This window comes from Zeus faber (assembly GCF_960531495.2).
Source record: "Zeus faber genome assembly, chromosome: 5".
NCBI lineage: Eukaryota > Metazoa > Chordata > Actinopteri > Zeiformes > Zeidae > Zeus > Zeus faber.
In genome coordinates, this window is record NC_137192.1 from 12,728,775 (window position 1) to 12,741,274 (window position 12,500).

The following is a 12,500-nucleotide window of genomic DNA, read 5'->3' on the forward strand; positions in this document are numbered from 1 at the left end:
AGGTTCTTCTCTGAGAGGTCGTAAAAATTGCACAGAATCCGGAGAAATGTAATACCTATCTAACACCACTAAACTGGACCCTGTGTATGGCCGCCTGCAGCTATATTTATTATTATTATTATTATTATTATTATTATTATTATTATTATTATTATTATTATTATTATTAGCGGAGGGTGCGGGAGAGATTTGAAGAAGAGAGTACAGGCAGGGTGGAGTGGGTGGAGAAGAGTGTCTGTGACAGAAGGGTTCCAGCAAGAGTGAAGGCGAAGGTCTGCAGGACGGTAGTGAGACCAGCTATGTTGTACGGTTGAGTTTTTCATTGGGAGTGACAGGACATGATTAAGAATGAGTATGTAAGAGGGACAGCTCAGGTTGGACAGTTTGGTGGAAAAGTGAAAGAGGCCAGATTGAGATGGGTTGGGCACGTGTGTAGGAGAGATGAGCGTTACATTGAGAGAAGGATGCTGAGGATGGAGCTGCCAGGCAAGAGGGAAAGAGGAAGGCCAAAGAGAAGGTTTATGGGTGTGGTGAGGGAGGACATGCAGGCGGTTGGTGTAAGGGAGGAAGATGCGCAGAACAGAAGGTGTTGGAGATACCGCTGTGGTGACCCCTAACGGGAGCAGCCGAAAGAGGAAGAAGAAGATTATTATTATTGTCATTATTATTTTCATTATTTTCATTATTATTATATTTATATGTATTATTATTATTATTATTATTATTATTATTATTATTATAAATAGTAGTAGTAGTTGTAGTAGTAGTAGTAGTAGTAGTATTATCCTAGCTTCTATCAAAACACATACTTCCCACAGTGGTATTGACTCCACTGTGGATTGTGATGTTGTGATGTGTGATGTGAGCAGACTGAATTCTGTTATTCAAGGATATATATATATATATATATATCGATGTATATATATATATAGATATATATAGATATAAATCTATATATATGAATAACAGCCTCAGCCTTGTGTCCAAACGCAGTGGCTTTACCATAAAGAAATAGGAAAATAACAGCAAATGAAACACCCTCATCTCTCCGCCTGTTGGATTAAATTATGTTTTTAATCTGCTGAGCACCATGACACATGCACATGTCTTATTTATAAATTTTTTTCATCACACTCGTAATTGTATTACAGATGGATTTGGTGTTTTTCAAGAGCATGTCAAGTGTTCAACAAAGACTCCACAAAGAGTCTTAAATCTTTTGGGATTTAAATAAGAGAAAAATAAAACAGAATATAATTGTGGCGATTAAGCAGCTTTGTAATCCAAAATGCTTAACAATCACTTTTCGTTGGAGTTTTTTAACACCATTTGTTTTGTGTCATCGTCTGTAGAGGACCCGTTCGATGGAATGCGCATTTTCATACTTCAACCCAGTTCAACCAAATTGACACAGAATAACATGTTTTTTTTTACTTCTCTACTTGTTTTTCACTCATTAATGAATATGGATCAATACCTGAGTTTGGAATATTTTAGGGCAGGGGTCCCAAACTGAAATGACCTGGGGGCCACTGACCATGTTGAACATCAAGGAAAAAAATTATTGTCTTGTGTTTTTTTACTTTCTTTATAAAGTTAACGCCTCATAATATGTATGTCATCATAAAAAAAAAACTTTTGTTGTATTCTATTTTATTCACTTTCTATTCTGAAAACATTAGGTAAGATTGCCTGGATTAGTTAAGCATTGTGATTTAAAAATAAAAACAATGTATTGTAAACATGTAGCGGACCACGTTTAATTGTCTTGTGGGCTGCATGTAGCCCCTGGGCCAGTAGTTTGAGGCCCCTGGTTTAGGGTCTTTTAGAGTAGATTACATAAAAGTTCAATAGGATCAATTATCTCTTTATATACAGTATATATACAGTATATACAGTATACTTTATATACACACACACACACACACTGATCAGCCACAACATTAAAAGCACTGACAAGTCAGGTGAATAACATGTCTCATCTGGTTCCAATGGCACCTGTCAAGTGGTGGGATATATTAGGCAGCAAGTGAACAGTCAGTTCTAGAAGTTGATGTGTTGGAAGCAGGAAGAATGGTCAAGCGTAAGGATCTGAGCCACTTTGACAAGGGTTACATTGTGATGACTAGATCTCCAAAATGATAAGTCTTGTGGTGTGTTCCCGGTATGCAGTGGTTACTACTTACCAGATGTGGTCCAAGGAAGGGCAACCGGTGAACCAGCGACAGAATCATGGGCCCCCAAGGCTCATTGATGCGCATGTGGAGCAAAGTCCAGCCCATCTGGTCCGATCCCACAGAAGAACTACTGTAGCACAAATGAGTGAAAAACTTAATGCTAATTATGATAGAAAGGTGTCAGAACACACAAGTGCATCACAGAACGGTCAGAGTGTCCATGCTGACCCCTGTCCGTCACCGACGGCGCCTACAATGGGCATGTGAGCGTCAGAACTGGACCATGGAGCAATGGAAGAAGGTGCCTGGTCTGAAGAATCACGTTATCTTCTACAGCGTGTGGAGGGCCGGGGTACGGGTCCGATCCGATCGAGCATCCGTGGGATGTACTGGAACAACAAGCCTGATCCATGGAGGCCCCACCTCTCAACCTCCAGGACTTAAAGGATCTGCTGCTAACGTCTTGGTGCCAGATAACATAGGACACCTTCAGAGGTCTTGTGGAGGCCATGCCTCCACGGGTCAGAGCTGTTTTGGCGGCATGAGGGGGAGCCGCTCAGTTTATAACACATATGCACACATTGTATTTGGAATGACATCTTCATATTTCTTCGACAGTGGTACCTCGACTTAGGACTGTAATTCGTTCTATAAGAACGATCGTATGTTAAAACAGTCGTATGTCGAGGCAATTTTTCCCATACACACCACGCTCATTTTTTTCCATGATTTGCTTCTTAGTTTCAATGGGAATCATCGCCCTTTTCTTTTCCCCATCATCCTTCTTCTTAGGCCTCATCATGAAGGGTGAAAATAAACAAAATACACAGCACAAACACAGTAAACATGAAAAAAATATGGATAAGCCGCAAACTACCTGCACACACCATGTAGGTCGCCCGCTGACTCACTGCTGACTTACTGCTAACTGACCGCTGACTGACCGCTGACTGGCCGCTGACTGGCCTCTGACTGGCCGCTGACTGGCTGCTGACTGGCTGCTGACTGACTGCTGACTGACTGCTGACTGACTGCTGACTGACTGCTGACTGAACGCTGACTGAACGCCGACACGGCAACTGCAAATTTCCACGCTCTTATCTTGGAGCAGTCGGTCGCAATTGGATACAAATTTTCGCGACTATCGCTGCTTCTTGGATTATTCATAAGTAGATGCAGTCGTAAGTCGAGGTACCACTGTAATACATAAATCTGCTCCAAAACATGCTGAAAGAACAGTTTAATTAGTAATTACAATATTGTTACACATTTAAACAAATTTACATAACATTATCACAGTCATATATATATATATATATATAATTATTATTATTTTTATTTTTTTTCTCACAAACACACTCCCACTCGCTGTAAGAAACACATTCTACCGTGTTTCTTGGAACACATTTGTGCTTTTAGGGATTTGTGATGCAACCACAATGTGTGTTTAATAGTTTTAGTTAAGCTCAAATAAAAACAGCCAGAGACGATGCAGCAGAAATACAGTAAATAGGACAACACGTATTCTTTGGAACACTAATCTTTATGCCACAGCGTCTTAATCCTGTCAAAGCGGAGCTGGCGTTCATCTTCTCGCCATCACAACATATTTCTATTATTATTATTATTATTATTATCATTATTATTATTATTATTATTATTATTATTATTTTTAATTATTATTATTATTATTATTATTATTATTATTATTATTATTATTATTATTATCATCATTATCATTATCATTATTATTATTATTATTATTATTATTATTATTATTACATTTTCTGCCTATTGTTTATTTTTTAAACCACTGAATTGATACCAGGTCAGAATGAAACTGCATTATGATGATAATAATACATATATATATTTGTAAGATGGCTGTGATTCAACATGTTCCTATAACCCCCAAAACAGATAATATGCTTCTGTTTATTAATCTTCACAAGACAGGATTTATTTTGGTATTTTCTGGGAACTTCCAGAATGCAGACCATCAGTAGAACTTTATTTTTGATTCAGAACTTAACATATCATTTTAAATCCCAAAATTAGCAGAAATGGTGTCGACACCCTGGATTTAATGTTTGGTAGCACGGCCTTTGGAGAAAACATCACGTCACGCTTTAAAACGGTTCATGTCCATGTCTGCGGCTTGAATCTCACTTTGACTGATGAGGCGGTTCTTAAACTTGTTGATGACATTGCGCACAGTGGACACAGGAGCATCAAGGCCCAGCGGAGATGGACTCTTAGTCTTGAGTGGGTATGTGAGGGCTACGATCTTCCCTCTGACCTCTGTTTTTTTTTTTGGGGGGGGGGGGGGGGTTTCCATGCTTAGGGTGGTGCACACAGTGACACAAAGCAGCGCTCGCTGCACAGAGCACCTGCTCCATATTAACTGGTTGAATGGGTGAGTGGCTCACAGGTAGGTTCAAGGTGAATCACCTGTTTGTAAATCCAATTATTTCTTGCAACTTCGAAAAATGTGCCGATCATATCGTCTGGGCCATTTTTAGGATTTTCGTGTGGAAAAAGCTAGAATTCAGTATGTTCTTGTATTTTTTTTTTCAGTTGTTATGTTATGTTATGTTATTTTATTTTATTTTATTTTTTTCTATATATTTTTATTTTATTCTATAGTATTCGACTTACTGCATTACATTTTAGGAATCAGTTAGTTGGTCTAGTAGAAATTCTTAGGTAGCTACTTCAGGCTAGGACATATTGTGTGTAATCACCGGGTGCGTTGCATTGACATTTCACTGCATATATGTATGAAAGTATGTATATGTTTGTGACGAATAAACCTCTTCAATCTTGAATCTTGTGCCTCTGAAAAACAATGAAATACATATGTGGATCCCAAAATATATTTAACTTCACAAGAATGAAAAAAAACGCAAGGGTGCCAATATTTTTCGGGGGCACAACTGTGCAGCCTTTATCACCAAACTCAAAGGCTGTTTGGTTCTTCATCTTCTTGGCCTCATGGGCTTTTTGTTTTCTCACCATCAGATTTGCATTTGGTTGAATTCCATTGACTGACTTTGAATGTGTATAATGTGCCAAAATGACACATATTTACTTAATGTTTTGAGATGCTTGAATTAGAGGAGTGAAAATGGTTAGTGATCAAATTAGAGATGATTTTTGCTTTTCGAAAGAAAAGTGGAGAGAGAGAGAGAGAGAGAGGGAGAGGGAGGGAGGGAGAGAGAGGGAGAGGGAGGGAGATGGATGAACAGATGATAGATGGAGATACAGGGAGAAAGAGAGAGAGAAAGAGAGATAGATACACACAGTATATAGATGGATAGAGGGAGGGAGAGAGAGAGAGAGATAGAGAGTGAGAAAGAGACAGGGAGGGAGGGAGACAGAGAGAGAGAGAGAGAGAGAGAGAGAGAGAGAGAGAGAGAGAGAGAGAGAGAGAGAGAGAGAGAGAGAGAGAGAGAGCCTAATGAAGCAAGCCCTGCATTGTTCGTCACTGGAAGTTAATCAAGTTATGATTAATTTGTTACAGCTTCTGTTATCTTTACAATGAGGCCTGTTTGGCCCCATCACACACAGACACGCACGCACACACCTACACACACACACACACACACACACACACACACACACACACACACACACACACACTCACACACACACACACACACAGACGTCACCGTGTCTTCCAGATACATATTGGCTGTCATAAAAAGCACACACACATAAAAGTCACAACAATGAATTCCAAATGAACATGGACACACACACACACGCACTCATGCACTCATGCGCACACACACACACACACACACACACACACACACACACACACACACTCAAAAGGAGTGAGTGATAAAGGTTTGAATGGAAACGGCAGCATCTAATTACATTTCTTTGTCGAGGTAATTTGATATGCTGCATCGCTCTGTGTCTAATCAACACCTTCACAATGACTAATCAAAACACTGTGTGTGTGTGTGTGTGTGTGTGTGTGTGTGTGTGTGTGTGTGTGTGTGTGTGTGTGTGTGTGTGTGTGTGTGTGTGTGTGCGCGCGTGGGTTAGTGTATGTGCGTGCGTTTGTATGTGTGTTTGTGGTGACAGTTTTAGATTTAAAGTGCTCGTTAAGAAGCAGACAGACAGACTCTTGTTTTTATTCCGACATGAAGACGGTTTAGTCTTTTATAAAATATCCTCCTGGAACAAAACTTTCTGGAATGATCACACACACACACACACACATACACACACTGTTTTTCCCTTTTGTGCGCTGTCTGTCTGTCTGCTACTCAGCGCTCACCACTCTTCACACCTCTAACAGTGTGTCATCTTCAGCTTTGTGTGTGGGTGTGTTTGTGTGTGTGTGTGTGTGTGTGTGTGTGTGTGTGTGACAGACTGTTTGCACGGCTGACACCTCCGTCTGTAACAATGACTTCAGCGAGACTTGTGAACGCAGGCGCACACACACACACACACACACAAGCACGTATAGACATACACACATACACCCTGTTGTTGCTAGGTAGATTTTACTATAACGGTAGCTTGGGCGGTGCCGTTGGTGTGAGCGATGGAGACCGTGTTTGATCATTTAAATTCATTTGAACTTATTATTATTATTATTATTAAGAAGAATCTTTAATTGTCACACAGCACACTACACTACAACACATGCATGCGCACACACACACACACACACATGCACATGCTTTGGATGGTGGTGAAATGAGGCCTCTGCATTTGACCCATCCTGGCTTGTCCTTCCTCCGGGGGGGCAGCCAGGAGCAGTGGGCAGCATTCGTGGACGCGCCCGGGGACAAGTGTCCATCGCTGGTCAGACGATGATGTGTGCATGTTTTTGGTGGGGGTCCTTACTGACGTTAGGTAGAGGAAAACCCCATGTGAGCACGGGGAGAACATTCAAACTCCACACAAAAAGGCTCCTATTTGGGAGATAACCCGCCCGGAGCACAGTGCAAACAACGGCCCTAGGCGGGAATCGAACCCAGGACCTTGCTTGCTGTGAGGCAGCAGTGCATTGCACTGCATTGCAGATTTAGTGGTTCTCTTCTAGAGAACCACTAGGTTTAGTGGTTCTCTCCTAGCGTGGGAGAAGCATTCACTGCCAAATTCGACCAGTACCGTTCTCCAGCACGAAAGCCATTTTTACACTGAATCTGACCACGCAGATTCAGTGTGTCTTACTGTGTCAGAACTGTGCTCTGGATTTTGCATCATAAGATCAGCCGGACAGCTCCCATTTCAAATTAATGCTAACTTCTGGAAAGTGTTTGCCAAGTTCACACAAAATAATAAATATACGAAACAAATTCATGTAAAAACAGATTTATTGGTTGTGAAATATGATGAGACCATCGGTCATTTCCCGGTCACAGTGTTGGGAAGGAAATGTGTTGCAAGAGTTGGAAATGCATTTCAATGTATCCTGACTCTCGGTCGGATTCGGAAATCTCTGAACCGCAGATGGGCGGAGCTTATCGCAAAGGGGTGGAGATTTTTGCGCGTGGTGTCCGACTCTCCATCGGAATGAATGACACTTCTTGTTGGGCCTAGACACCAGGTTAGCAGGCGGAGTCATGAGCTTCATCTTTGTGAGTATCAGCATGGATAGTAATTTTATTTAACCCCAGCCCCTCTCTCTCTCTCTCTCCCTCTCTCTCTCTCTCTCTCTCTCTCTCTCTCTCCCTCTCTCTCTCTCTCCTTCTCCTCAGTTCCGGGCTCCGTGCCCATGGAGTCTCTGCAGAACACTCCATATGAGGAGAAGATCTTCATGCAGTGGAAAGCTCCCAACGAGACTAACGGAGTCATCACCCTGTATGAGGTCAGAGGTCACATGCCACACTATGCACACGTGCATGAATGTAACACATTTTATACTCATGTCTTACTACTCAGTGTGCTTTATATTTCTGCTTTTAATCAAAGTGAATACAACCCTAACTTGTAAAATTGGAAATGTAAGGATAATAATAATAATAATAATACATATTTTATGTGTAAGGAACTTTTCAAAGTACACAAAGCCACCTTACATCACATAAACAAAAATAGATCACATCGTAAATACAGCAAAATCAAGATTAGAGGAAAAAGTGGTGGAAAAATAACACTTGATGCAATATGAAATTAAATACATATAAATAAAGAAATCAATTTATAAAAAAAATAATAATAATAATAAAAAAAAAATTATATATATATATATATATATATATATATATATATATATATATATATATATATACAGGACCAGCCACTCAGAATTGATGCCCCCAGCCAGCTGGCTGCCAGCCGGATACATCTCCATTCATTCCACTCAGAGCATGGACTTGTCACTAGCCTGTCAGGGACCAGCCAACCATTCTAGGTGGCTGCAACAGTGTGTAAAATTATAAGAAAGAGAGTGGTTGAGACAGTATTTGAATGGTCAAGTAATTTCTTCTATTTTTCAAGTAGTCTCTGCTCAAAGCTACAATCTGCATGTATTTTAAGACTTTTCTACATTTCTTTAAATGTTCTCTTGGATTTAGGAAGAAATAAGTACAATATGGTTACAGTATTGTTCTGAAAACAATGTAGTATTGTCCATAAGCGCTGTTTCTATGTAATGGGTGTATTTCCCCTCGCCCGCTGCTCTCAACGCGGTCCGACCCGTCTTCAGCGTCTTTCGTGTTTTGTGTAGGTTTCATTAATATGAATCTGGATTCGCGTTCTGCCCGCTCGCCTCGTGTGTTTAACATATCAGAGCATTGGCCACGGCGGGACAATGCTCCGCCATTAGAGATAATTGCTCTAATTGCAGCTATTGAAGGGATTAAAGGCATCATCTGCGACATCTGAAGGTTCCGCCTCCTCTCCCCCTCTCTTCCTCTCTCTCCTTTTTGTGTTTTTGCGTGTGTTTGTTGTGAACCCGGCTTTCAAAATCAGGGAGCCGATGAATTATTAGAATCACTAGTGGAGACAAAGGAGGGAGAGCGGGCTGGAGAGGAGGATGAGGGGGATGAAAAAGGAGGAAGGGAGCAGGGAGAGGAGAGAGCCCCGACGCCGCCCGGCAATAATTGGACAGGAAAAAATAATTTGTTTTTTTGCTGATGATTTTTGGCGTGGGTTGTTTTGGATGAACAGAACACTGGAGAGGAAGAAGCACAACCACCTGTTCAACAAAAGACAACAAACAAATACTGAAAGTTAAAATTAAGAGCAAAATCTCGCACAAAAATTCGCCATTGGTTGTTCAATTAGAAGCGGCAGTCGTTGGGCTTGATAGAGAGAGAGAGAGAGACTTTAGTTGACTTTCAAATTTATTGTCCCCGGGGAAATCTTTTTTTTAGCAATGACAAAAAAAAAAAAAAAAAAACTCAGGCAGCACATGAAAATACACCAGAGCTGAAGAACTGAATCAGTCCGACACGTCCAATCTAAAGTGCCACGTCCATGTGTCTGGGTCGAGGACAGGGTCGAGTTGTTCAGACTTTTTGGAACGCAAGAGACTCTGGCTCTCAGTTGTGTCTCGAGCATCCTAAAACCTCCTGAAGGACGGAGCGCCACCTCCTTGTCCGGTCGGAAATTGGAACAGCCCGGGGTTCAACGGTTCCTCCTGGTGACCTGCTCCGAGAGGACATCCTCGATCCTGGTGCGTGCGGGGATGGGTGGTTTAAACCCGTGTTCGCGGATTGCTCTGATGAACAGGTGTACCGCCACTCCTGCTCCTGGGCCCAATTAACGAGACCAAAGGCGGTTGTGGCTGTTTAAATCGCACCACCGCCACACCACAGTGACTTCACCAAACCAGGCGGCAATACTGGTCAAATTGCAGTGAAAGCTCTGTTATGGATGACAGTGCCCAAGCTTTTTCACTCTGTGACGGTGTCAGTCCCCTTGCCTTGAACCGTCGCCCACGTTAGACTGAGCAACGATCACGTCCATCGTTTGGAGAAAGGACTCATCACACCGGACACAATCATCAACCGCCGCTCCATGATCCGACTCCTCATTATTCTACTCATTTTGTGAAATACGTCTTGTTCTCGTCATTGGATCTGCCACTCGTATTCAGTTGGCTGTATACGGGGTATAAAGAACGGTCATTTGGAGTTTGGAGAGTTCTACATGAACCTCTACACATTGTTTCCTACCGGTTGAAGATGCAGCTGGGAACACAGAGAAGTCTATGAATGATAACCGTGCATTGGTCCTTAGGACCTCTCTTTCTGGACCAGTTCGTCAAAGCGTCACCAAGGAAGCGAGTGCAACTGTGTCTAAAATCTGAGACCACGGGAAAAACTGCACGTGTGTTAACGCGTGAGCTAAAGAGATTTGTTGTGAGGGTGACTTGTTACTTACAAGATAACCCGTCATCCACAACAAAGTCAAGCACGGTGAACCGTCAGCGGGTTGTTTTACCCAAGTAGGCTCACAAAAATAAAAAAAGAATACGTTAAACTATTTGTCGCTGGCTATTTACTCTCCAATAAAAACTAAAAACACAACGGGAGGCAGCGAGTCCTCCCTGGATCTTAACCAGAGAGGCATCCGGCGCTGAATACTGATGTTCTTCCTGTAAGACGCAACCGAGTGCCCAGAGGCGAACGCTGGGATATAAACTAAACGCAGGCTGAGCTGACAGGACCTGTAATTCCTATGAAGGCAAGCCCCACAGCGAGCCTCCGAGCTTCTCTAACAATCGGCGCTTCCTGTTTGCAAGACGGCAACTTGAGTCTCAGGAACCAATCACGGGTCCAGGGACGAGCCGGGCAAGGTGAAGGCAGGAATTGCGCCAGGGTCAACCAATCATAGCGATGACCCCGCGAGGTGAACAAACATACGGCAAACGCCTCCGAGCTCAGGGGGCACGTCAGATGTCGCCGTGTGAAGTCATATTAGAATGAGCGTGAGGCGATTCCTAATCAAAGAACATCATTTCAAACATATTTCGAGAACTGTAACGCATGAAATAGCGCAGATCATCCCTCTTGGAATCCGCCGGTTTTCATGACACTCAAAACCCTAACACATTTTTTTTTTTTTTTTTTTAAACAAAGTTCTGCAAAGTGCTTCACTGCAACGAAGCACTTTGCTAAACATTGAATTCCTAATGGCCCCCACTTCTCAAAGCAGTCAGGGACCCGATACGGGAGGGATCTGGGTCATCGGAGGCGAGATCACGGAGCACCAGGAAATGGATTAAACGGAGAGAAATGCCGCGTCTCCCTTGGTTTAATCCATTTCTTAGTCCTGCAAAATCCTCCCTCTCAAATGAAGGATTTCAACAGTGATCTTCTTGAATGGTTCAGAGCGGTTTAATTGGCCCCAGATCTAGCAATTTTATCTTTTGTATCTTCTTGAAACCCCAGTCGTTGTGTAAATACAACTAAATGGACAAGCTGCAGCATGTTCCGCTCTGCTCCGTGTCTCCACAGGTCATTATTCAGAAACCAGCAATCAATTTCAGAATTAACAATCTGGCTGGTTAACTAAAAATGTTGACTAATTGATTCGTTTTCTGCTTTTGTATTTTTTGTTTTGGATGCATACGATAATTTGATGGGGGATTTATGAGAGGGATCTCCTTAAATTGGCTGTGTGCACTTTAATGGGCACTTAATCTGGCTACTTTGCCTTTTTTAGTGAGGCTTGATCCCCTTTCTTTGCTCCCATTTGACTTTAACCACATCGGTTTAAAGGATTAGGGGGAAACTACTGGGTATTGGTTTTCCTCCTGTGAAATAGAGAATAGAAATGTAAATAGAAAATAAATGAATGACGTGGCACGGCGGTTGGATTCACCGCAAAACAATGGATAGGAAAGTGTTTGGAGAAAGAAGACAACCAGAGACAAGAGAAGAAATGTAAGATACATTGTCGTGCTGGACTTATGTCAGGTTATGAGGTTACTTCACCGCCCATCAGCCTGTCAAGTTTCAACGTTGAAGGCCTGAAGTTCACATTTTCATCCCAAAATGTTGCATCGTGACAGCGAGACACCGGTAAAAGTTTCTATGCGGTGTCGTCATAGAAATGTTACAGTACACACAAAAAGTGTGGTTGATGAACGTAAGTTGAAGCAGAATGTCAGATTATCTGTTGATTGACTAACTTAACTTGTTTCGGGGACAGATTGCAGTGTCGCGTGGCATCGGCATGCGTCTGAACCTGGGGTTCCAGTGACCACTTGTGCTCAGATCTTACTTCCATGCATACTGTTCTTCTATGCCTGGGTCGGGTGTCGGGCATTGCTGCCTTGCTCATCGTGGTTCTCCGTTTCCTGGAAATGTACTCACGTATAGCTGCGATATGACACATCAAGACTCA

The 12,500-nt window shown here is 42.2% G+C and overlaps 1 protein-coding gene across 1 annotated transcript in view; it reads left to right on the forward strand.

Annotated features, from left to right (window-relative positions):
* ptprt (protein tyrosine phosphatase receptor type T) overlaps nt 1-12,500 on the forward strand; it is a gene marked incomplete at its 3' end in the record, with an annotated part of 224,576 nt that overhangs the window by 58,672 nt on the left and 153,404 nt on the right. Inside the window, exon 9 of the mRNA XM_080001601.1 lies at nt 7,901-8,010. Within this exon, the coding sequence (XP_079857727.1) occupies nt 7,901-8,010 (110 nt within the window). The remainder of the gene's footprint in view (nt 1-7,900; nt 8,011-12,500) is intronic.